General features: G+C 48.2%; 1 protein-coding gene across 7 annotated transcripts in view; it reads right to left on the reverse strand.

Moving 5' to 3' along the window:
* The window catches only part of LOC144102136 (beta-hexosaminidase subunit alpha-like), a 279,853-nt gene that overhangs the window by 92,958 nt on the left and 159,883 nt on the right, over nucleotides 1-27,012 (reverse strand). For all 7 annotated transcript variants that reach the window (XM_077635441.1, XM_077635446.1, XM_077635442.1 and 4 more), the window contains 3 exons: nucleotides 25,434-25,520; nucleotides 21,398-21,470; nucleotides 909-1,080 (listed from right to left, as the gene is read on the reverse strand). In XM_077635441.1, coding sequence (XP_077491567.1) covers nucleotides 909-1,080; nucleotides 21,398-21,470; nucleotides 25,434-25,520 — 332 coding nt within the window. The remainder of the gene's footprint in view (nucleotides 1-908; nucleotides 1,081-21,397; nucleotides 21,471-25,433; nucleotides 25,521-27,012) is intronic.

Here is a 27,012-nt window from a genome sequence, read left to right on the forward strand (position 1 = left end):
TTTCTTGCTTGTGCTTCTCATAACATGAGCCGAGGCGGTGGCTCAGTGGTTATGGCTCTCGGCTGCTGACCTCAAAGACGCGGGTTCGATCCCAGCCGCGGTGGCCGAATGTCGACGGAGGTAAAATTCTAGAGTAACGTGTAGTGTGCGATGTCAGTGCACGTTAAAGAACCCCAGGTGTTCGAAATTTCCCGAGCCCATCACTAGGGCGTCCCTCACAGCTTGAGTGCCTTTGGAACGTGAGCCCCCATTCCTTCTTTGCGTTTCCTTAAACAAAGTCAATTGTGAAAGCCACGATGCGTGTGTCGCACCTCCTTCATTCCTTTCTTGTAAGCTGCTGCTTTCTTCCCTTAAGGATACGTCCCGACTAAACATTCGAAAAAGGGTCACCATCCTGTACAGGCTATAACGAAGCGGAGTAGGCACGCAGGTACTTCTGCACTGTAAACGTGATTCATTGTATTCCGCCACCTGCTCAAACTGTTGCGCTTTCTTAAAATGTAGGCTTTTAAAATCAAGCTATTGTGATCAACCACTTGGCATCTTATTTCGTGCAAATTACATAGTTACGACTTTCGCTATACTTTGCCAAATAAATAGGAAAACGCTGTTTGTCCAATGATGCGAAGAAATCGCGCATTTTCGCCTGCATGACCCAAACCTTTTAAGTGTGGTCGTTGTAATACTTCGGCATTTAGTGGTTTATTCTAGTCATGCCAACTGCCACGTGCGGGGTAAAACGGATGCTTGGGCGAGTTGGGATGATATTTTCCTGAAGAACAGCTTCAACTTGGACAACGACTGCAGGAACATGCCCGTCTGTGTCCTTGCCCAAGTTCGCCCCGCACGGGTAGCGTGCTAATTCGGGCTGCGCAAGAGGAATTTCAGCTCGCGAGGACTGTGCTTACCGGCGAAGTCTTGCGGGTCGCAGGTGTAATACTTCTTCCAGTCGCTGCCGTACGATATGTGGTCCAGGTACCAGCAGGCGGACAGCAGAGCCCTGTATCCGGCAGCTGTCACCGAGGCCAGCTCCAGCTGCTGCGGCTGCTTCCAGACGTGAACTACCGTGTCCGGGCCAATCTGCAACCAGGGTACTCTTGTGTGGTTTTTCCAAGCGAGTTAGACGCATTGCACGACTCTGCAGTTCAACTCCTCATTTTCTGCCAGTCAGGATGCATGGGGAGCAAAGACGCAGCAGAGAAGATCTCGAGGAAGGATCTTCTGGACTGCTGCTATTTTAGCATATACACCATGCCAGCATATATAAGATAACTTCGCAAAGAATGTCGTTTATTTTCAAATAGGGCCAGCCTTTTATTCTTGCTCCACCATAGCGCACAAAAAAATGAACACGGACGGCCATTGTAAGTTTTGACGTACGGCAGTTTTTCGCGTGGTGATAATGCGGCAACGTTTATATGCAGAATTGCTCATTCTCGCTTTACATTCACAGATCACTGGGAGTCTTCTTATCAATCCTGGCTCCGTTTTCCAAAGTTCAAGCAATGCTCCACTGCTTTTCTAAGCAGGGCCAGCTATCGGCAGCACTTGAATTCTCTAGCAGAATGCTAGCAGAAGGGTGACGGCAGTAAAGGAGAATGAAAGAAGAGAAGCCAGTAGTGTAATGCGTTGCGGTATTGTACGCATAAGTTAACGACGGAAGGACAAGATCCCACTTGGAGTGGTTTCATGAGACGTACTTAGAGAACAAGATCATCTACATAGACAGCATGTCTATGTAGAAAGCGCTCGGTGAGGCCGTTGGTTTGCGGATGATATGCGGAGGTGGTGCGATGGATTATATTGCACTTGGTGAGCAGTGCTTTGACTACATCTGACAAGATGACCCGTCCTCTGAAGCTCCGCAATACGCGAGGGGCGCCGTGACGAAGAATGAATCTTTTCAAAATAAACGAAGCAACTTAGGAGGCTGTGGCAGCTGGCAGAGCGGCTGTTTCAGCATACCTTGTAGAATGGTCACTGCGACGATGGCCCAACGGCTGCCGGCTGAAGTGTACGGCAGGGGGCCACATAAATCAATGCCGACGCGTGGCGGGCAAGGTAGCCGCTGCAGTTCTGCAGCAGAACAATGAGGAGGTGTCTTGCGACGTTGACAGGGAAGGCATGAGAGCACGTATTTGAGGATGACGTTGTACATGCCACGCCTGTAACATCGCAGCCGGATGCGAGCGTATATGTCTCGAACACTGCGACCTGAACACACTCCGGATCAGCGTGAAAATGGTTGCAGACTTCCGAGCGAAGCTGACGGGAAGTAACCAGCAACCGCTTGCGGCCATCTGAGGTGTAGTTGCGGCGGCAAAGGGTATTGTCACGGATTGAGAAATGGCAAGCATTGTGGCGAAGAGCGCACGTTGAAAAAGCAGCCATTGGTAGAGAGAGGAAGTCATGAAGAGAAGAAATCCATGAGTCCGCGTGGGCTCGGTAGCTGTGCGTCAGCACAGGCTACTAATCCGTAATGTTAGTCATGTTACGTCCTTTTTTAAAAGGAATGAGTTGTGTCTCCTTCAGCCGGACAAAGATGGCAGGTTTGTGGTCATGGAAAAGGGCCTTTTCAATGAAAAAGCATTGCAAGCGGTTGATATAAATTTTATTGCCATTAAAAAAGGGGGCTGTGAGAGTTAAAACTAAATTCATTAACTTTTGTAGGGACCTGCAACTGCCGAAGCTGGCCAATGACATAGTGAAAAGTAAAAGGAACTCTCTTTCAGTTTTCTTTACTGCAAAAACCCACAAACCTGACATACCGTTGCGTACTATAGTGAGCGAGAATGGTTCCTGGCAGCATAATGTTAGCCGTTTCTTGCAAAGGAAGCTTAACCTTCTTAAACTGGACGACCCTTTTCGGGTTAAGAACTCGCTGGAGGTTGTTAATTATTTTAAAACACATCCAGAAATTAGGTCCGCTTTTTCAGTAGACATAGAGGATTTGTTTTATTCCGTCCCACAAGCTGAGCTGCTGGCGTCTGTTATGTCGTGTGTTGAACGGACAGGTGAATTGGCCTTCCGGGATGCTGCAGGTATGTCTGTGGAAAATTTTTTGAATTTATTGGAGCAATGTCTTAAGGTCACTTTTATTGTTTTTAATCAGCAGCCCTACTTGCAGAGAAAAGGTACATGTATTGGTTTCTGTGTAGCCCCTATTTTATGTGAAATTTTTTTAGCTGCTTTGGACCAGGATCTTGCACAGTTGTTTTTAGGAGGACCTGTTTTTAAAACGTTTAGATATGTTGACGATTTTCTTATCCTTTTATCCACCGGTTTTGACAATTCTTTTGAAGCTATTATGTACAGGATTTTAAGTGTTTTTAATCTCAAAGGTCGCGGTCTAGTTTTTACGCATGAAGTCCCAAGTGAGAAAAAACTGCAATTTTTAGATCTAAGCTTAGCGTTCCGGGAGGACCATTTATGCTGGGGTTACTATCCCCGTACTAGCAAGGAACTCCTGCCCTTCAATACGGCGCATTCAAAAATTGTGAAGCGCGCCATCGCCTCTCTCTGCATTGAGTCCTCGCTTTCAAAGTCATGTCCGCACCAAATGCACGATAGCTTAAAAAATCAGATTGGCCGCCTGTTGGCTGCTGGCTTCCCCTCGGTGGTGTTGACTGCCGTCGCTGAAACCCTCCTCCAAAAAACAAAACGGTGTACCAGGCCAAAGAATCCGGAAGAAAGGAGCCCTGCGGTAAAACCTGAAGTTATGCCTTATGTGCACAAAGTGTCACATAATCTGAAGAAGGTGGCTAACAGACACGAAGTACCGCTAGTATTTTCAGCACAAAACAAGCTGAACAAACTTATACCCCGGATTTGTGGCACTGAGCGCCCTGGATGCAATATAAAACATCAGCGTGTCTTCACCCGTTGTATGGAAGGAGTTGTGTACGAGATACCCCTGACCTGTGGAAAGTCCTATATAGGGCAAACGGAGAGGTGCATCAACAAACGCCTTGGGGAACATTGCAAAAAGGTTGAAAACAATAAAGATAAATATGCCAACTTAGTCAACCTTGTTAATATGTGCAAGTGCGAACCTCGACTGGAAAAGGCGAGGATTCTTGGCAGGAGCAAGATTAAACAGGCGAGGCTTTTGTTTGAAGCGTTTCACATAAAGAAAAAGGCGGCTTTGTGTGTGAGTGACACGTCAGTGAATTTGTATGCGGCGGAGTACAATTTTCTGTGCAAAAACTGATAATGCAGGGTGACAGATTATGGCTGTGATAGGCACATGGAGTGGAAAAAAAGTGGGCGTATCCTGAGACTATTTATCTGCGTGGTTTTCTTGAGGAATAAACAGTTGGAAGTTGGCGCCTGTCCGTTGTCTCCTTGTCTTTCCTTTGTGTGTGTGGTTTTACTTGCGCCAGGTTGGATTCTTTCCAAGCTTCAAAAATACTAATCCGCTACTTTTCACAATGCAAGTTCGTAATAAGTTTTCTCCATTTGCTAAAAAAACCAGTAACTACATTTTAATGTAGCTGCTGGGCCCTCATTGCGCCTGCAGTATTGTTGCTGAGTGTTCACGTGTTCTCCGATTTCTTTTACTATTGTCAGGCGATCTTGAGACTAACCAAGGCCCCGACCGTTACGACAGCATACTTTCCGAGCTCAGGAATCTAGCTACCAGACAAGCTACATTAAATTCAGATCTGCAGGACAATAAAGACTAGCTTAAAGCTACCGAACCAGCCTAGACCGACTTAAAAAAGCGCATGGACACTCTGAAATCGCACTAAGCCACACTTTCTTCCCTCTATTCTGAAATAGACGCCCTGAAAACTTTAATCAGTAAGATTACCTGCAACGTCGATAAGTTTGAAGTACGTATGAACGATGCAGAAAGTCCCTCTCGCCATAACAATCTCATATTCCTGGTACTAACCCCACTGAAACGCATGCAGACTCGGAAGAAGCAGTCATTCGCCATTGCCCCACTAAGCTAGGTTTTGCATCGATCCCACTCTAATCGAGCATGCTCACCGCCTCGGGCGCCACTAATTTGATTGCACCAGACCAATAATCGTTAAATTCGCCTCATCGAAAACTAAAGAAAGCATCCTTTCCTTAGGTACTAAGCTGAAAGGCACCAACTACAGTATTGGCGAATTCTTCCTCCCCGTTTGTAACGCCCGCAAACATCTTGTAGCCTTTGTCAAATCGGTATCTGATAAGTTCTCTTTGCGCTTCAAGATATTACAGATTGGTCCTAAAAGCTACATATTTCATGAATCATCACGAACAGTTAAAGAGGTAAAGCAGCAGCCATCTCAGCACCTGTAGACAGATCGTTCTAAGCATGTACAGCAAGAAGCCCTTTCATTGTCAGCAATCTTTACTAACGTGTGCAGTTTCATTTCAAAGCGCGACATTGTTTCCCATATCGTCACTTCGTCTGCCAGCAACATACTAGTCTTGGCAGAAATGTGGGTAAACAGCGGTATTTCTGATAGAGAAGCGCTTTCCGACTTGCCTAATTTCTATGTTTTTCGCAAAGATTGCCGAGATCAGGATCTATCATGCTCAGCTATTCACCTTTCATCAGATATGTAAATATTATGGGCTCTATGCCACGCTTCGCCTAAATCAGTTGTGATCGGCGTTTGCTACAGGCCTCCTAACAGCCCGGACTCCCAACGAAAACTTAATAACGCATTAAATGAAATTAAAGCTAAACACCCTGACACCTACACTCTCCGATTCAGAGATTTCTATTTTCCGAGTTTCGACGTGCATAGTCTAACCGCTACAGGTCATAAGGATGCTAATAAATTTCTAGACGTTTGCCATAGTTTTAGCCTCGTTCAAACTATATCCGAACCAACCAATGTAACGGAAGACTGCGCTAATATTCCAGACCTTATATTAACGGATAACCCTGAATGCGTTCATTTCATCACTTATCAACTAGGCGTCAGCGATCACCACGTCATACATGCTCGCTTCACCTATAAACCATATTGACGTGCAACAACTAAACGAACTATCCGATTGGACGATAAAGGAAACTATACAGCAATAAATAATGAACGTCGCCCATTTTTACCAGGATTTCAATCCAAATTTCAATCCACTACTGCTTCTCATATACATTAATGATCTGCCCTAAAACGTAAAATCTATAACATACGCATGTTCGCTGACGACTGTGTACTTTATCTTGCTATTCTCTCCACCACTGACCAATCTTCTCTTGAAAATGATCTTAATGCTGTTCAAGAGTGGTGTTCTTAATGCTGTTCAAGAGTGGCTAATGAAACTTAACCCACGTAAATGTAATCTTTTGTCCAGACGCCCCCGTACTCCTCTAATCTTCTCTTACGTGGTATATAAAGTTCCCGTACAACCTGTTCAGTAGTACAAGTATCTAGGCATAACAATTTCTAGCGATCTTTCTTGCAGCTTGCATGTTACTAACATAATATCGTCAGCAAACAAGACGCTAGGTTTCCTCAAGCGCCATCTTCACCATGCTCCAAAACATGTCAAGTTGTTAGCTTACAAATCATTCGTCAGGTCCAAACTAGAATTTCCGTCACCCATTTGGAATCCTTATCAAGCTTACCCCATCGGTGGCCTCGAATCTGTTCAAAATCACGCTACTCGATTCATTCTTTCATCGTACTCTTATGACACCAGCGTTTCCTCCCTTGCAGAGTTGCCTAATCTCTGTGTTTTTCGCAAGGATCGCCCAGATCGAAGGAGAGGTGGGGTACTAATGGCCACCACTCGGGACCTATCATGCTCAGCCATTCACTTTTCATCAGATATAGAAATATGGGTTCTATGCCATGCTTCGCATAAATCAGTTGTGATCGTCGTTTGCTACAGGACTCCTAACAGCCCAGAGTTCATTTTAAACCAGCCAGAAGACGCGACACAAAGGAAGAAGCAAACAGGACGAGGCTGGACTAACAACTGAAGTTTTATTGAAAGGAAGAAAACAACGAAGACTCGCACTGAGATGCGCACGCACATAAGCCGTATCAGTGAAAGGGCACACAAAAAATTTTTTTTCAATGTCAGGGTCTTACTAACAAGTTATCTAAAAAGGCAAATTCCTTAGCGTGAAGGTTTACCGACGGCTTAGCCACACACGTGTCCTTAGCCTTAGCAATGTAGAAGGCTTCAACTATCTCGCGACAGATTTGTTTTTCATTTCTATAAACTACAGTAGTGTCGCTGAAGTCAGGCGTGCAAAGAGACAGATCATCGTTCGATTTGCATTCTCGAGATTGCACGTGCAACGCCAGATTAGAGTTCGCCTTCCCACCCAGAGAGTTAGAATGCTCCGTCAGGCGCACATTTAGACATCTGCCCGTCTGCCCGTAGTAGCATCGACCACAAGGCAGCGGAACACATTCTTTCTGCAAGGGGTGAGCCGTGTCTTATGTGACACTGTGCATCGGGAACGATCACTTGATGTTTTATCAAGCCTCCTTTTTACGCTGGCGCACAAGCCTCCTATCTTGTTTTTAGCTGTGAAGACAACGCCAACGTCATACTTCGCCGCAAGTTTCTTGAGTCGGTGTGAAACACCATGGATGTAGGGAAAGGCGGCCACCTTTTTTCGCCGCACCTCCACGTCAGCATCTTCCGGCCCCGTGTTGCTCTTTCTCAAGCGAGTCAAAACACGTTCAGACAAGCGGGCAAGGTGGGCAGTTGGAAACCCAGCTGCCATTAACTTTGAAACCTGCTGCGAGAATGAGTCCTCAACACGGTGATGGCAAGACTTACGTAAAGCGGACTTGATGCATGCGACTGCCAAGCCATCCTTTACCAAACTCGAGTGGTCAGACTGATAGCTAAGCAGAGGCTTCCCTGACCTGGGGCTGTAGCCCCAACATACGTGATCGTCCCCAAAGCACAGGTCTAAATCAAGAAACTGCAAATGGTTATCTTTAGGAAATTCAGACGTAAAAGACAGGCCCTGACCACCCTCCTTAAACATTTCTAGAACATCTTGTGCCAACCTATCAGAGTCATCCTTGCCTAAGAAAATCAAGTAGTCATCAACGTAGCGAAAGGCTACTACGCCGATGGCTTCCAAACCAGGCTGTAAAGCAGTGTCAACTTTGGAAAGAAAAATGTCGCTGAGCAAAGGTGCGACCTGTGACCGTATGCAAACGCCTGACCTCTGGACGTACATGCTGTCTTGGCAACAGACAAACGTGGAGTTGAGGTAAAAAGACAACAGCTCCATGAAGCTAGCCACCGATACTCCGCACGCATCAATGAAATCCTGTTCATCATTATCCACCGTGATGCAATCTTGCACACACCTTAGAAGTCTGTCCTGTGGCAATGAATAGTAAAGGTCCTCCACATCGATGCTCATTGCTGAGCACGTGCCCGGGTTCTTGTCCATAAGAAACTGGATCACAGTAGAAGAACTTGGAATCAAAAATGGATCCTGAACTTTCAGCGTCTTCAGGTGCCTCTGCAGGAACCCGGAAATCTCGTACTGCCAGGTGCGACGTTCTGAGACAATAGTCCTGAACGGAATGTCCACCTTGTGCGTCTTCGCCGTGAAGAAAACGTCCAAATGGGCTTCTGAGGCCGCCTTCACCCTTGAACTCAATGACCTCAGATTGTGATCATCAAGCCATGCAATAGCCTTCTTCCTGTAAGATGATGGCTTTGCTTTAACCTTCTTAAAACTCTTGGCAATCGCAGCCGAGGCCTTTTCAGAAAAGATGCCGTTGGGCACAACGACAAAGAAGCCTTCCTTGTCAGACACCAGCAGACTCAATTGGTTGTCAACCAGGTAGTCACACACGGGTTTCAGTCTATACTGTGGCCTCTGCTCACGTTTCCGTGCCGCTATTACGTCCGTGGCTTCAGTCAAAAACCGACTCTTCTCATCTTCCGGAACGTGACGAGCAATGTTTCGAGACATCGCCAAAAGATCAACTGGACTTACGTCAGGTTGCAGACAGAACTTCGGCCCACGCTCCAAGATGCGCTTGTGCCGTGCATCTATTTCCTCGTCTCCCAGGATTAGCAGTTTGCCCTGGGCAACTGTGCGCCTCTTCTGAGCAGACAGCGTGAGGCGGACAGTCTTCCACATGAACTCCGTTATTCCGTCGGCCGTCTTGCTCCAGTCTGCCAGTTGTCCTCTCCGTCGAGTACCACCGTTGCTAACACAGTGCGCGCGTAACAGTTCCCTGTAAAGACGGGCTTGCCTCCACCACTCCGAAGCCAAGATGCGGCTTATTCTACTCGAATGGCCCGGGGAAGGCTGCAACCAACCACACAGGTACTGGACATCAGGAGGGCAAATTTGGTGCTTGGCATACCATGACGCCGTCCGGGCTCTACAGATGCAGAGCGCTATCAAAGCCACCAACACTGACGGGTTATGTACGTTGAAAGTGACACATGGAAAAGAGCCCAAAGAACTAGAAATGAAATTCAACAAGGTTGAGGACTGGGCGAGTTGGTAAGTATTCATTTTAAACCAGCCAGAAGACGCGACACAAAGGAAGAAGCAAACAGGACGAGGCTGGACTAACAACTGAAGTTTTATTGAAAGGAAGAAAACAACGAAGACTCGCACTGAGATGCGCGCGCACATAAGCCGTATCAGTGAAAGGGCACACAAAAATTTTTTTTTCAATGTCAGGGTCTTACTAAGAAGTTATCTAAAAAGGCAAATTCCTTAGCGTGAAGGTTTACCGACGGCTTAGCCACACACGTGTCCTTAGCCTTAGCAATGTAGAAGGCTACATTGCTAAGGCGTCAGCCAAAAGCAAAAAACAAAAGCAAAAACAGCTCTATTCCTTCCGCAAGCAAACGCCAGAACCGGAAACGTGTTTGCATACCATACGTGAAAGGCGTGAGCGAGACGCTGGCTCGAATTCTCGGCAAAGAAGGGGTGCTAACAACGCACAAACCGGCTACTACCATCGGACGCTTCCTCCCCCGCCCGAAAGACCCTCACCGAAAAGAATGGGTCCAAGGGGTGGTATACAAGATTCCCTGCTCAGTCTGCCCGGGCTCGTACCTGGGGGAAACGAAGAACTTCGCCGAAAGAATGAGGCAACACAAAGCGGACGTTAGACAAATGAACCGTCAGCGCAGCGAGGTGGCCGAACACTGCGAGGAATGCGACCACCGAATTGACTTTGACGGCACTATTCTACTGGAGACCGAAGCTAATACCGCATTTACACTGGCGACCTTAACCACAGTTAAGTTAAGTACGGTTCCCAGTAACTATAGTTAGCCGCGCTCACACGGCAGGCGAAACTGCAGTTACGCCACCTAACCACAGTTACCCAAACCGAGCTTGCTGACCACCGTTTGCTACCTTAACCAACAAGATGGCTGCGCCCGTGGCAGCAGCAACATCGAACGACTCGTCCTCCCAGAGTTGTGTCATCTGGCTTGATTCAACAACCGCGGCCCTGATACGCATCCGATACGGATCTGATACCGTAGCACGCGCAACGCTCGGATATGGGCTGCGATTGTAGCGGAACTGAACGCCGGGCTGCCGCCGGGACAAGGCCCATACACCAGCAAACAAGTGAAGCTGAAAATGGAAAACCTCAACAAGAAATACGGTAAGTGCGACCTTTACCGAACGATGCTCGTGCCATCGGGTTCTTGGCGCTGTTTTCATAGAGCAGCTGAACTGCTTACGTCAGCCTCGCATGTGCGACAGTAGCATGTGTTGTCGCTGGAGCAACGCGTCGATTCTCTTCGCCGTCGTAGGACAGCTATGGAGTGTCGAAGACGATCTTGAGATTGCATTGTTGAGGTAGTAAGGACTCGAGAGTAATGTCCTCAGGCTGGAGCAGCATACGCAGCACTTAGAATCTTCGCTCGCACACGCGTGCACGGCGCTGCATGCAAACTTCGTCTTCCTCGTTACACAGGTGTTGTTCGTCGTTTTTATTTGCAAATTGCGAGCTGCAGCGCCGACAGCGCTGACAGCATTGCTGTACGCGTCGCTATTTCTGGCCATCTGCTAGGGTAACAATGTAGTTAATTGAATTTCTAGATTTATTTCATATTTCTTTACCAGGCTTCACTGTGTACTAGCAGCATTTGTGTAGTAGTATACACAGTGCAGCCAGGGAAAGATATATCAAAGAAATAAATCTAGAAATTAACCAAGTAAGATATTGCTAGAATGACAATAGTTGAACCATAATGCACAGTCGTGGCTTCAATTGCAAAGCAGCAACTAGCAGGATATAGTTTAGCCACATTGCAAATGTATTGCATGCATTAATTTCATCAGTACCTGTGCGTATGCATTAGACACTTATCTATGAAATTTTATTCTTGCATTGAGAATGTGTACAGTGAAGCTAAATCCACTGAGAGAAATGCTGTGACCAAAACCTTCCAATGTTTTTCTTTAGCAACACATTTAATAGCTCACATTATTTTTATATGTCAGGGCAGCTGAGACGGACAGGCACTTCAATTGGGTCGCCTGGTGTCCCATGCATCTTCTACTGGCAGCTCCAGTTTCCTTTGCTGCCTTCCCATCAACGATGATGGGCAAGTCGAGGAAAGTTTAGAAGTAATTTGTGATTCATACCATTGCGTGTAATCTGTCGTTCAGATCACTTCAGAATTCTATTGCTGCTCATTTCTCAGTGCGGAACTTGTACTCATTATAAAATGCTGCCCAACAATAGAGAATAAAGAACAGACTCAAGCAGTTGTGTAAACCACTCCCACAAGCACGTGCACTGGCCTCCATGTCTACATTTTTGCCTTCTGCTGTTGTTCTTTGTCATGAAACGTGGACCAACTAGCCAAGCAACTTGTTTTTTTCTAGCAATTCTACATATCGGTGGTTAGCTGGTTGTCTCCCCATATACTTAATGTTACCATGCCAAAGCAAGGACCGCTTTGTTGTACAGGGAGTTCAATGTGCATTGCTGGTTTAGGTTACGTCCTTTCTTTTTCAGGTGAGAATCATATGTCAAAAGGCACACACTGCGGATGGATACAACTTAAGTCTCTAGTAAGATGAAGTTATGGTACGCACCAAAATTTCGGTGCCTTTATTTGCGTGATATATTAATATTGCTAGTGCTGTACGACAATTCATCTTTCACACCTGTGCACATGCAGCTTCACCTTCATCCTTCCCTCTTGTAGATACTCATCTTCGTCCATTGATTCCATTAGCAACCAGGCTTGAATACAGTGGAGTAATACAGCAACCTGTGGATCATAAGCTGTTATTGCGAACTGTTGTTTCTCTACAGGGACACTGAAGGGAAGTAGCAAAGTAGATATTAAATTTATATCTGATATCTGTAATGTCCAAGTAATTCAATAAAACCAAGTGGTGGGCTAGTTGCTGATTCACGCTTGGAATGACCGACAGCGTAAAAAAGGACTATCACAGAAGAGAAGCGTTCTTTGTGTCGTGTCCTCTTCTGTGGTTGTCCTTTTTTGCGCTGTCTTCGTTAGAAGTATTTAAGTAATATCTGTATTGTATTGTGTTTTTGTCTATAAGCTTTCTGTGCATGCTTTCTGTGTTTATTGCCATTTCACATAAAATGCACTCAATTGCAGGTTTGGTGCTGTCTATTCCTTCTTTCTGTATCATCCCATTTTTCGTGCTGTTTTTAAGCCTTGAATGATGAACCAACTGACCCAGCAATCCTTCCTTTGGAACCATTGGAGACTCGGGGGGGGGGGGGGGGGGGTGGATGTACAGTAAGCTGCTCTCACAACCATGGGCATTAATGGCAATTGGGAGCGGAAATGGCACTTGCGTCTTCAAATCGCAGCGCCTTGTCGTGCCAGAGTTCGCACCTCACCTTCCATGTACTTCTGTTCAACTCAACCTCATCAGCTCGGTTTACGCTTGGTCAACCATGCCCCACATGCTTGCAAATGTTTAACAAATTGCTTGTTATTGACTTTGATCAGCTCGGTATACTGTCTCGTTGAGCTGTTCATATATTTATTTGTACATACTGCGAGCCATAACGTTCGCCCAAGAAGGAGGGCACACAATTATAAAAGCCATAAAACCATTATCTGCAACAGCCACAAGTCATTTAAAGGACATAAAATCCAACATTCACCACAACACCAACACTAGGAGCCGTACAAAAATCCTCCAACTCCTTCACAAAATATTTCCAGTGACATAAACCTAAAGGAAGGCGATTGCAATCCACAACAGTATTCAAGAAAAAACTGGACTGAACCCATTGGTTCATGTGAAAGTTTGGGCTAGGGAATGCTGATGTGCATGTCTGGATCCTCATATATCTATTTAGTTATGTTCAGGAAAACAAAAATTTGAACCGCTGCCTTCTTTCCAGTTTGGCCATCGTAAGTTAGTGTTTTTGTAATATATTGTGGAAGCAGATGATTGCATTACATTAGGACACATTTAACCTCTTTTCTGAAATGATAACATGTTGCCTTGTATGTTTCATCATTTTCAGCTGCCAGTTGTCAGTGAGGTACCAGACTGCTCGGAAGTGTTCCTGTCATGGGAAGACAGCCTGCCTGAAGGAAGCAGAAGGGAAGACCTCTCACAACTTGCGGCCAGCTCCCCCATTTGCAGTGCCAGTGCTGCGGTACCTGTACTGCAAAGCACAGGCAACAGCAGCGGCGACATAAGCAGAGTCAGTGCTGGCGTAAGCAGCAGTGCCACAGCAGGGGCAGTGCCAGTGCTGGCACAAGCATAAAAAGAAGGGAACCCCAAAAGAGCCGCCACAAGCGACAAGGATCTGCTAGAGAGCAGCTAGTTGCCGTCCATAAAGGAGAAAGCGAGGAAGCAGCAAAGGCCGACCGCAAGGCACACAAAATGCGAAAGATAATGGTTCGCCACCAGAAGGAAGCGAATGCCATAAATGCAAGCATAGTGCAACTGCTTGCAAAATTTCAAGACTACATAGAAAATAATGACTCGCTCAATAAAGAGTGATCAAAATAGCTGGAAGTTAATTGATATTACAGCATGTGATGAGATGAAAGATCTTTTACTGCTGAAAGTTTTGTATTGCGTTTAAAACAGTGAAATGTATTGTCACGTAGTGGTGACAGCAGTCGAAGCAGCGATGAAGACAGACGAAAGGGTCTTCTAAAAGAAAACTGTTAATTGGGCTGGCTTGCACCCAAAATGGACTGAATCACTCGGCGGCGGCGAAGCGACAAGCGTGCCCGGCGGTCGTCGAACAGAATGCCCGCCGCTGTCGGCCGTGCTCAATTTAAAGCTGATAGCGAACTTTCGAGATAAAGAGCGCAAAGTTACTCGAACATTCCGGAACAACGTAGAATCAGCTCTGCCTGGCTGAGATCAATCGAGATAAATCTAGTCGCGTCTTGCGTCGCAAACAAAGAGATAAAGTGGTGTGGCGGCAGATTTGAAAAACGAACAAACACTGCAAATATTCGCGGCATTACTCCCCTCTCAAAGAAGCATCGAACCGATGCATTAAAACAAATAATGCGACTAGTAAGGGAAAAAACGGATCTTGCGAAAATAGAGCATGGAAATGCAGCGGCCTTTAGCGCACATAATACGGCTTCAGACGGACTACATGGACAACCTCTGGTCGTACGCGGCGTCGCTGGGATGCAGTCATTGCGTCAGGGATGACTTCATAATCCAGTTCACCCAGCCGACGAAGAACCTTGTACGGGCCGAAATAGCGGCGCAAAAGCTTTTCACTCAATCCACGGCGGCGAATGGGCGTCCACACCCAGACTTGGTCTCCTGGCTTGTATTCCGCGTTGCGTCTTCGTAGGCTGTAGCATCTGGCGTCGGACCGCTGCTGATCTTTGATCCGTAATCGGGCAAGCCTTCGAGTTTCTTCTGCGCGTTGAAAGTAGGCGGCAACGTCGACGCTCTCTTCTTCTGTAACGTTGGGCAGCATGGCGTCTAGCGTGGTCGTCGCATCCCTGCCATGGACGAGCCTAAAAGGCGTCATCTGGGTGGTCTCCTACATTGCGGTACTGTAGGCGAACACGACGTAAGGCATGATGACATTCCAGGTTTTATGTTCGGCATCGACATACATAGCGAGCATATCGGCGATGGTTTTGTTCAGGCGCTCGGTCAGTCCGTTGGTCTGCGGATGGTATGCAGTTGTCCTCCGGTGGCTGGTTTGGCTGTAGCGCAGGATGGCTTGCGTTAGTTCCGCAGTAAATGCTGTTCCTCTTTCCGTGATGAGCACATCGGGGGCGCCGTATCGAAGAAGAATGCACTCCGCGAAAAATTTGGCGACTTATGCTGCTTTTCCGTTCGGTAAGGCTTTCGCCTCGCCGTAGCGGGTCAGGTAGTCGGTCGCTATGATGATCCACTTATTTCCAGATGTTGACGTTGGAAAAGGGCCAAGCAAGTCCATGCCAGTCTGCTGAAAGGGCCTTGAGGGAGGTTCAATGGGGTTCAGAAATCCTGCTGGTCGTGTGGGAGGAGTCTTTCGTCGCTGACAATCTCTGCATGTTTTCACATAGTGTGCGACATCGGCAGACAGTCGGGGCCAGTAATACTTCTCTTGAATGCGGCGGAGGGTGCGAGTAAACCCGAGATGTCCAGCTGTCGGCTCGTCGTGTGAAGCCTGTAAAAGTTCTTCGCGGAGACAAGTAGGTATAACAAGGAGGTAGGCTGTTTTGTTCTCTGTAAAGTTCTCCTTCACAAGGACCTCATTCTGCACACAGAAGGAAGACAGACCTCGCTTGAATGAAGCGGGGGGTGAAGAAACCTTGCCTTCCAGGTACTCGATGAGGCCTTTTAGGTTGAGGTCCGAGCGTTGCTGCTGAGCAAAAGAGCTTGCGCTGATGGGTCCCAGGAAGGCGTCCTCATCGTCGTCCGGCGGCGGTGCATCTACAGGGGCTCGTGAGAGGCAATCGGCGTCAGAGTGCTTGCGTCCGGACTTGTAAACGACGATGACGTCAAACTCCTGGAGACGCAGACTCCATCGAGCGAGTCGGCAAGAGGGATCCTTCAAATTGGCAAGCCAGCGGAGCGCGTGGTGGTCGCTGACCCCCTTGAACGGCCGTCCGTAGAGGTAGGCGCGGAATTTCGACGAGGCCCAGATGATGGCAAGGCACTCCTTCTCAGTTGTCGAATAGTTAGCCTCGGTCTTGGAAAGGGAACGGCTAGCGTATGCGATGTCCTTCTCCAGCCCGTCACTTTTTTGAACGAGAATGGCACCTAGGCCCACGCTGCTTGCGTCGGTATGAACTTCAGTATCGGCGTTTTCATGAAAATGCGCGAGGATCGGTGGGGACTGTAAACGACGCTGAAGTTCCTTGAAGGCTTCTGCTTGCGGCGCTTCCCATTTAAATGGCACGTCTGTTTTCGTCAGTTGAGTCAGGGGCTCGGCGATGCGCGAAAAGTTTTTCACAAATCATCGGTAGTATGCGCACAGTCCGAGAAATCTGAGCACTGCTTTCTTATCGGCCGGCGGTGGAAACTGTTCAATAGGAGCTGTTTTCTGTGGGTCTGGGTGTACTCCTTCCTTGCTAACGATATGGCCTAGAAACAGCAGCTATTCTTAAGCAAATGGCATTTCTCTGCTTTCAAGGTTAGGTCAGACGACTTGATTGCGTCTAGTACTGTTAGAAGTTATTTTATGTGCTCTTCAAAGTTCGATGCGGAGACAACGATGGCATCTAAATATACCAGACAAATTTGCCACTTCAAGCCTGCCAGCACTGTATCCATTACTCGCTGAAACGTCGCTGGTGCGGAACAGAGACCAAATGGCATCACTTTGAACTCGAACAGCCCATCCGGAGTTATGAATGCTGTCTTCTCGCGATCTCTTTCGTCGACCTCAGTTTGCCAGTAGCCGCTCTTGAGGTCCATCGATGAGAAATATTTGGCGTTGCAGAGGCGGTCCAGTGTGTCGTCGATGCGGGGGAGGGGGTAGACGTCCTTCTTTGTTATGTTGTTCAAGCGGCGGTAATCCACGCAGAATCGAAGTGCGCCGTCTTTCTTTCTCACTAGAACAACCGGTGCCGCCCATGGGCTGTTTGGAGGCTGGATGACGTCGTCGCGAAGCATTTCTTCGACTTGGTCTCGGATGGCTTGTCGTTCTCGCGGTGACACATGGTAGGGGCTTTGACGGAGAGGTCGGACGTGTTGATTCGTTATAATGCGATGCTTGGCAATTGGCGTCTGTCGCACCTTCGGCGATGTCGAAAAACACTCACTGTAGCTTTGAAGCAGATTGCGGATCTGGTCTTGTCTGTTCCGGTGCAGGGCTGGGTTGATGTCGAAAGTTGACGAGTTCTCTTGGTCAGGCGAATCTTCTGCGGAGTGGTCGGAGAGGGCGAAGGAGTCTCGTACGTCAGATATTTCGTCGAAGAAAGCAATCGTCGTTCCCCTGTTAATATGCCGGTATTCTTCGCTGAAGTTAGTCAGCAGAACTTCGGCCTGGCCATTGCGGAAATGTGCGATGCCTCTTTCGATGCTGATTCCTCGGTCTAGAAGCAACTGCATGTTCCCCTCGATGATGGCTTCAGCGTTAACGGCTTTCGTGGCGCCTACGGTCACGATAACGCTTGAACGGGGTGGGACGCTCACTTGTTCCTCCAGGACACTTAGGGCAACGTGATTTTCCCGAGTTTTCATCGAAGCGATGGCTTCGTCCGTCGAAAGCGTGATCAGCTTGGATTGCAGGTCGGTGATCGCCTGATGCTCATTAAGGAAATCCATACCCAAGATCACTTCGCGGGAGCATTGCGGTAGCACAACAAAGGTCGCAGGATAGGTATGTCCTGGTTCTCATTGTGTGCGGCGTCGGTGCAGCGAGTGTCGGTTCTTCATGCGGCGTCGCGGGTGCAGCGTCTTCTTGGGGCTTGGTCGGTGGAGGATCTTCGGCGTTTAGGTCGTGAGCAACCTCACCTCCAGAGGTTGCTGCCTTTAGTTTCCCCTACGGGGGCTGGGAGACCTTCCTCGTACCGCGGCTGCGTAGCTGTGGCGTGGCGACGCAAAGCGCGAGGTTGACGGCAATGGTGAGCGCGAAAAGCGGTTCGGCGTGTACTCTTCTCGACGCAGGTACTCGTCGATTTCCTGCGGACGTTGTCCGAAGCGTGGTCGTGGGGCGTTAACGGCAAATCCTCGAAGACCGATACGTCGGTGCAGGCAGTGACGAAGAATATGGCCGGCCTCACCGCAATGGAAGCACAACGGCCGGTTGTCGGAAGTCCTCCAAGCGTCGCATTTCCTGGGGCTTGAGCATCGGTCATAGGCTGTGCGGGTGGGGGCTGGGAGGCGGCGTTGTGGAACAATTGGCTCATCTCGGGGAGGACGTGGGGGTTGTCGCTGGGGCTGAGCAGTCCTTACTGCAGCGGCGTAGGTCATGGCTTGGGGTTCTGTGGCCGTCGGGGTGTCAAGTGCCTGTTGCACTTCTTCCAGTACCACATCCATCAGAGTCGCTGCTTGTGGCTGTGGGGAAGATGGCAGTGATCGGCGTAGCTCCTCTCGGACGATTTCGCGGATAACTTCCCGCAAGCTGTCGCTGGTGGTGGCCGGCGTGTCCGAACGGATTGCACAGGCAGAGGAAGGGTGATTGTACTGCCGATCTCGGACGAAGAGGGTCTTCTCAATCGTGCAGGCTTCTTGCATGAATTCCTCGACTGTTTTTGGCGGCTGGCGGACGAGGCTTGCAAAGAGTTGTTCTTTTACGCCGCGCATTAAAAAGTGAACTTTCTTTTCCTCGGTTATCCCGGCATCGGCGCGGCGAAATAGGCGCTTCATCTCCTCGACGTAACTGCGGACGGGCTCATTCGGAAGCTGGATCCTGGAGTCGAGGAGTCGTTCGGCTCTTTCTTTCCTCACGACACTGGTGAATACCTTCAATAGTTCTCTCTTGAATAGCTCCCGTGTCGTAAGGGATGACTCGTAGTTTTCGTACCACGTGCGTGCGGAGCCATCCAATGGGTAAACACGTGTCCGATCTTTGCCGCATCATCCCACTTGTTGAATGATGCCACGCGCTCAAATTGGTCCAACCAATCTTCAGGGTCTTCGCCTAGGGATCCATTGAAAGTTGGCGGCACCCGCGGCTGCTGCAGTATGATCGGTGTCGACATCTTCGGCGAGGTTGCGGTGCTCGTAGCAGCGTCTTTTCGCTGTCTGGTGCGGTCCGGCAGTTTCCCGAACTCAGGCTGCTCTCCCTGGAGACGTCGGCTGGCTCGCTGAGCTGCTGGTTCGTCCTCGGTTGTGAAGCGCTTAGGGCTGGGTTCACGACTTGAGGAGGGCGTCCGGAACATGGATAGCTACCCCGCACCTCCACCAGATGTCACGTAGTGATGACGTCATTCGAATCAGCGATGAAGACAGACGAAAGGGCCTTCTAAAAGAAAACTGTTTATTGGGCTGACTTGCATCCAAAATGGACTGAATCACTCGGCGGCGGCGAAGCGACAAGCGTGCTCCGCGGTCGACGAACAGAATGCCCGCCGCTGTCGGCCGTGCTCAATTTACAGCTGATAGCGAACTTTCGAGATAAAGAGCGCAAAGTTACTAGAACATTCCGGAACAACGTAGAATCTGCTCTGCCTGGCTGCGATCAATCGAAATAAATCTAGTCGCGTCTTGCGTCGCAAACAAAGCGATAATGTGGTGTGGCGGCAGATTTGAAAAACGAACAAACACCAAATATTCGCGGCAGTATTGTGCAAGCTGGCTACTGTAATAGCTTGCAGTATTAGTTATTAACAGAGCCCATGCATACACTGCAGGGGTACACAAGTGTAATAATCAAACAAGTCTGTTGCAAGTACATTGCTGCTGCTCTCGCAGTAACACTCCACCTGCTTCTCCACTCAGAACCAATGGCTGTTGTATGTTCACCAGAACTGTTGTATGTTCACCATCTGCATTAGTAATCTTACAACATTTTCATTTATGCTGACGACACCACTTTATTCTTAGAGCTGCACAGTTGCCAGATCTCGAGAAACAAGCCACAAAATGTTTACAGTCACCTCTAGAAAGGTCTCCAAATAATTTATTTAACATAATCACTGCCAATACGAAAGCTGTGCTTTGCAGGCCTCGTAACAAGTTGACAAATCTGCCACCACTTAGTTTAAGGATCCGCAAATCATTTATCTAGACGGTCCTAGCGGTTTAAAGTTTAGCGGTTATTTTTAATGAGAATTCGAGCTGGAATGATCACGTCGACATGGTGATGAACAACCTGTCAAAGATTATCGGTATTTTGTGTCGATTCAGATACTCCATGCCGAAGAGTATTAAGGAGATGTATAGTGCGCGATTGTCTTCTGTTGGAAATTATTGCTTTTTGATACCACGTCTTTTACAAATATTAACCGCTTGTACCTCCTTCAAAAGAAAGCTGTGCGAAATGTTATGAAGGATCCTCGGCTAGGACGCACTGAACCGATGTTCAGTGACCCTCGAATCACCACAGGTTTATCACCGCAGCAACAATAGCCACCGAGCGGCTATTGTTGCAGACACCGCATTATCTTCCTCCCCATGCTTTCAGAGTCACAAATGCGCCTAAAAACGATCCTGTGGAGGTCTCAACCTATTGCGGCCCAGTCGAAAGTGCAGCCCCTTACACCCCCCCCCCCCCCCCTCCGTCTCCTCCGTCCTCTCCACAATGGCAGCAGGAGGTTATGGTCTTCACAAGGCTGCACTAAATGGGACGTAGGTGCTCGCGGAAAGAAACACGCATTTTGTGAAGTCCACAACAGCTACCAGCAATGCAAAGCTTACAAAGCGAAGTTCTGACCACGGGAAAATAGAGTGCTCTCTCCGGCGTACTTTTACGTTTGTAGAAGTTATGAAGGACGTTGAGGCTGTCAAGAATGCTCAAGCATGTTTTGTGGCTATTGCCGAAGTGCGCGCGTTTCGAAGCCACTAAGGTTGGACGCGATTTTAGTCCTTTCAATTCATGAAAAATATATCAGAGGCCGAAATATCCCCGCCAGAGAAAATTCGCCCACGTTTATGCGGCGAGAATGTTCACCTTTTTCTCTTGTAAATAAAAGGAACATCGAAAAAGACGATGCCATTACATAAAGAGCCATAATTTTTACTTGCACTCATTTTTTGTGAGATACGCCCACGCCCCTCAAGGCACTCTGAGCAACAAATGAACCACGAACAAGAAACTTGAGGTGGCAACCCAAAAACACCAGCATATCAGCTCCTGGAGCGCAAATACAAACGATATTGATTAACACTTCCAAAGATGCTTCTCCGCGCGTTCTAAATGAAATTTCGTTCCGCTAGTATTGAGCACACCCTGCCTAAGAGGAATCTCTTGCTGATAGCACAACGTCCAACAGATCTAACGGCAGCGGGCCGCGCTGAGCAGGACACACCTCTGCACCAGACGCCTACCACGGCCGCGCCGTATTGTGCTCTGACAAGCGACCGGCTCCATTAATTTGCACTCACCTGAACCTTGTTGTCGAACACCTCCTGCCACACCATATAGCTCTTCCGCAGCGCCTGAATTATCTCCAGCAACCTGCGAACGTGAGACACCTTCAATTAGGCCGGCGAGAATTAGTGCACAAAGGGAAGTGAGCTCAGAGTCACCTTTCCACTGTTTGCAGCTCTCTTCAGGCATAAAAGCCACGGGATCCCTAGGAAGCACTGGGTCAAACTAAGCACTCTGGCTACACATATTGGGTGCAACCATCATAAAACGATGGGAGACATATGCCAGCCCAATGTGCAATCTAGCTGGCTAGACGGATGGACGGATGGATGGATGGAATGGAATGGATGGATGGACGAACGGACGGACGGACGGACGGACGGATGGATGGGTGGGTGGATGGATGGATGGATGGACGGCGGACAGATGGACGGACGGAAGGCTGGTTGGATGGATGGATCGATCAATCGATGATTGGATGGAAGATAGCAGCGCCCCGTTTGCCACTATGATCCGATTTTTCTTTTTTTATTTTACTGTTTTAAATTCGCTCTTAAAATTCGCCACTTTCTTTAAATACGTCTCCAATCCATCAGTTTTAGGCCGCCGCAGTGGCTGAGTGGTTATGGTGCTCGGCTGCCGGCCCGAAAGATGCGGGTTGGATCCCGGCCGCGGCGGTCGAATTTCGTTGGAGGCGAAGTTCTAGAGGCCCGTGTGCTGTGCGATGTCAGTGGACGTAAAAGAACCCCAGGTGGTAGAAATTTACGGAGCCCTTCACTACGGCGTCCCTCATAGCCTGAGTCGCTTTGGGACGTTAAACCCCCACAAACCATCAGTTTTGTCGCCTGTCTCCTTTTGAGCCACCAATCTTCCAATTGCCTTTTGCTAACATCCGCCACAGATTTATCCACATGGCCATTGTCATCTCAAAACCCTTGGACATCGGGGAGAGTGACGGTGCCTGCATCGACATCCGGATGGATACCATCACAATCGACTACGAGGTGTTGCATTTATCACACACAGATTTACCGCACACAGCACACACGTCATCGGCAGCGAGCGCAATACCATCGTTCTCCTTGGGCATTGTTATGCTTGAGCACGCATTCCGCTGGCATCCGTGGGCGCCAGCGCCATGCGCCATTGCGCAACGCAAGCCCGGACTCTAGGATGTGTCGCGGCTTGCAGCACGATTCATCCCGGCACGCCCGGCGGAATCCTCCCTCATCGCAAGCACCGGCTCGAACCGAAACCGACGCTTCGCCGACAGCCCTTTCCCGGCTGCAAACAGCCGACTGTACTGACGGACGTGTTAAATGCGCAGGTGGGCAAGAATCAGGCTGGCGACCACGCGGTAGGCTGAGGGGCTAAAAAATGGAAGAGAAAGGAGAGTCACTGTGAAATGTCAGCGTTCGTTGAAGTCACATCCTGTCATACAGGCCAGAAGGATAGGAATGGGGTGGAGCGCATATTGGCAGGTTCTCTCAGATCATTAATGGCAGTTTACCAATATCCCTCAAGAGAAAAGTGCGCAACAGCTGTATCTTACCGCTACTCACCTACGGGGCAGGAATGGGGAGGCTAACGAAAAGTGTTCAGCTTAGGTTAAGGACAACGCATCGAGGCATGGAAAGAAAAATGATAAGTGTAACGTTAAGAGACCGGAAGCCGGCAGAGTGGTGTGGGAACAAACGCGTGTTAATGACATTCTAGTCGAAATCAAGAGTAAGAAATGAGCTTTGGTGGGGCATGTAATGCCAAGGCAAGATAACGGCTGGTCCTCAAGGGTAACCGAGTGGATTCCAGGAGAGGGTAAGAGTAGCACGGGGCGGCAGAAATATAGGTGGGTGGATGAGATTAAGTTTGCAGGCATAGCGTGCACGCAGCTGAGAGAGGCCAGGGTTAATTGGAGAGACATGGGAGAGTCCTTTGACCTGCAGTGGGTGTAATCAGGCTGAGAATGATGATGATGATGATTAAATGTTTCGTTGGTTCACCGTTGCCTTTCTGTTTCGGCGCTCAGCTGTGCGCAACAGTTGTAGCAGGCTGAGATGCCATAGTCCCAACATTAGAGACAGGCTAGGAAGGCCCACTCCTAACAGCCTCAAGTCACCACTGCGGCCTGCCTATTCCTGCTGTCGTACTTCACCAGCGAAACAGTCGTCCAGGCCCTCAGCCAACATGGCAAAGTCCTGCGCGCCACTGCGGGCTAGATGGGCTGTCGCAGGGGAATTCTGACTGGGACGCGGTATGTGCGCGTGTGGATGTCTCCCACGTCAGCAGTGCGCGTCGCTGGTCATCGGGTGACGTTTGACTACCGTACCGTACAATGCACGCGTCTGCCGGCGGTGTGTTTCCTCGTGTCCCATTCGGGTGCAATGCTTGACGTCCTTTTGCGGACGCTGCGGTATTTTCGGCCACCAGAGTGGAGGCTGTGCCCTGCCCCGCCGACGATGGGTGGTGACCATCCGATTGTGACATGTCCTGTGCGCCGTTCCTATAAGGCGTAAGCCACCCTTGGCTCATGAGTGGCGTGGACGGAAGTGGTAGACAGAAGTTGTAAACGGAAGCTGTAGACGGAATTTGTCCGCAAAATTGTCCGCACGACCTCTCAATCATAAATTTGTATGGCAATTAAAATTAAATGCAAAAGCTGGTTAAGCAACAATGGAAAAGAAACACGTATGATTGCAGTGGTAGCTAGTATATATTGAACAATAGTGATAGATAGTAATAAAGGCATTGTTATTATTATTTTTATTATTCAAATCCTTATTCATTGATACTATTGTCCTTAAGCACTATTGGTACAGTTAATTTTAACAGGAAACTACCCCGACGAGACAAATTAGAAAACATAACCGTTACATTGTTCCTCGGTCAAACACGAGGTATGGTGCGGCCAGGCGTTGCGCTTATGTTCCGGCTACTCTCAACAAACCGCCAGATGAAATATTTAAGGCTAGCTCTAGAGGTAAACTCAGATACTTACTGAAGAATGAATGGAAAAAAAAGTGTTATGATTCCTGCAATCTGTTTCGCCTTATTAGACTTTGCGCCTATATGATCTTTTAAGTTGTGTTCAGAATGAACTTACTAATTTTCTGTGTGCTCTTTTTCATGTTTATTGTTTTTTTGCTTTCTTCGACTATATACATACTCATGAGTCATACTTTTCTGTCACTGTATTTTTTGTAGGCACGGTCCTAAAAGCCATCTTAAGGCTTAGACCGGCCTGTCTCTCCTGAATTTGCTACTGACAGTGACAAAATAAGTTATTATTATTAGTAGTATTATTATTAGTAAAGAATAGCTACTGATGGTGAAAATGCTAGAGATTGTGGTAGTGATGGTAATGACAGTGATAATGATAGGTACTGCAATAACACTTCTGTTGGGCCTAGTTGGTGCCTGATAATAATGCGTTGGTTTGAGAAGAATAAAGTAGTTCTTAGTGTTGCGCCTTTCCTTGCGTTTCTTTCTTGTACGTGGTTAGTCTATTGTTTTGCGCACATCGATCATGTGTATTAATATAATGATAGGTGCCGGTAGTGACAGGGCAAGAGGTGGTGATGATGACAGTGATGATAGCGATAGTGATAGTTGGTGATAGCGACGATGATGATGATGATTATAGCTATGACAACATTTAGCGATAGTCAAAGCTGTTATTAGCGATGGAAAAATATTTACAAATATTTAGAAATATTGAAACATGAGGCGATCCACAACGGGCTGTTGACCAGCAGCTCTCGGCATCGCTCACAGCCGAATGTTACAGGAATGTGGGCGGTGGCGTGGGCGGCGCTGAAAGCCGCCGGTTGAGGCATGGATGTCGGCCTGGGATTGTTGACGTCGCTCATAACATTGAGCGCCACCGAAGAAGACGCACTGTGCCAACCAATATGTCGGTGCTTTTGCCCACGATGCTGTCCGCAGGCCGCTGCGTTGGTTGTCTGGGCAGGAACGTAGTTGAGTCGTTCGTGCTACTCTTGTGCGCTGCCCCTGTAAAAAAAGCATAAAGGGAAAAAAAGTGGTACCAATTACCTCTGGATGTAGTACTCTTCCAGCTTATCGAAGCGCATGGGGAAGCCCATTTTCCGCATGAAGCTGGTCACGTTCGGGTTCGACATCCTGCAGAAAACACCGTGGAAGCAGTTTGTTTGTTTTCCTTCGGGTTCGTTGACCTCTCCTGCTTTCCAGTCAGCAAAATATTTGCATGCAGAGGAGAAGGCAAGAGCGGACAAGGTTATTACAACAAGATGCTGAAAAGATAGACGAGGAAGGAGCAGACACACACAAGACACACACGTGGACGCATTTGGGCGCCTTTTAGTAACGATGTCGAAGCAACTCGCCCCCAATACGTGCTTTGTAGATAAAAGCAGGCCAGTGAGAACCCGTTTGCCCAGATGTGACTCGGCGCAGGCTGTGTGTAGGCGTGGGCTTTGCCTCTCACCCCGTTCTCGCCTCCTGCAACAGCCAGCGTCCCAATGGCATCGTGACACCACCCACCACTATGCGGGCCGTTTTTAGAGCAATATCTCTACTCCTATCATAAACCGGCGAGTTGCAGCATACGACCTTTGGCTCTGCAATTTCACCTCTACAGAACCAAACGCGTTTGTATACTCGGAAGCAACTTAAGAACGCAGCGGCTAATCCCCTTGAAAGGACCCCCTCCAACAAATGGCATTGGCCATGACGTCACGGCATCGCACCTACGAGTAGAGCTAGGATCGTGCCCGCTGCAAGTGCATCCATTCGCGCATATGGTCCCTAAAGACGGTGCTAATCCGAGGAAGAATAAATGTCTGGTGAGCGTGTTTTCTGCCCGCTAGACACTAAAAGGACTGAATTATTTGCTAACAGCATTAGCCTGTCAATAGAGGAAAAGTTTTAACCAATGCGCGACGTTGCGATAGTCGAGCATATGGCGAACAGCTGCTGTTTATGTATGGCATAGTAAAAAAAAAGCGTATTCTGGCTGGTAAAGTTAACTGTCGGGCATTTAGTGCGTGCAGGTATTGGCATCCGACAGAAAAACCGAGGAGAGCGAGTGAGTGCATCGAGGAGCGCGCTTTTGCAGTGTCTCGAAGTCCTGAATCTTTGCCGCTGCTTGTGGCACTGAGCGGCGTGGTTCAAGCATTCATAGGGAGTAACGCCTGTCGCTTGCATGAGTGAGGCGTCTTCACCACTCTTCTCGGGCACACAGTAAGGCCGCTGTTACGTGCAGCAGTGTTTTGCGAATCACCGAGTCGACGAGGCTAGCTGCATATCAATGCTGAATCGTTTTTGCTTGAAGAGGGCATCGAATTGCGAGCTCATATTACAATAGCACACTCTACGGATGCCGAAGTAATTTCTGTTTGGCTAGTTGGTTCATAATAAATTTGAATGACGCAAGGGAACGCAAACAGGGAGACAGAAAGAGAGAAAGAGCGCCTCCTTACAACTGAGTTTATGTGCGGAAAGCAGCACCTTTTATTGCAAGTACATTATCACTGTCAGTACACTATAAGAGCCAGAACAAGCCAACAGGAAAAAAGAAGAATATGCAGAATCGAGGTCTTATTTATACACAAACTCCAGTGCATTACTGCTCCAAGAACAAGCTATGAAGTAA

This window comes from Amblyomma americanum, chromosome 8 (genome assembly GCF_052857255.1).
Source record: "Amblyomma americanum isolate KBUSLIRL-KWMA chromosome 8, ASM5285725v1, whole genome shotgun sequence".
Taxonomy (NCBI): Eukaryota; Metazoa; Arthropoda; class Arachnida; order Ixodida; family Ixodidae; genus Amblyomma; species Amblyomma americanum.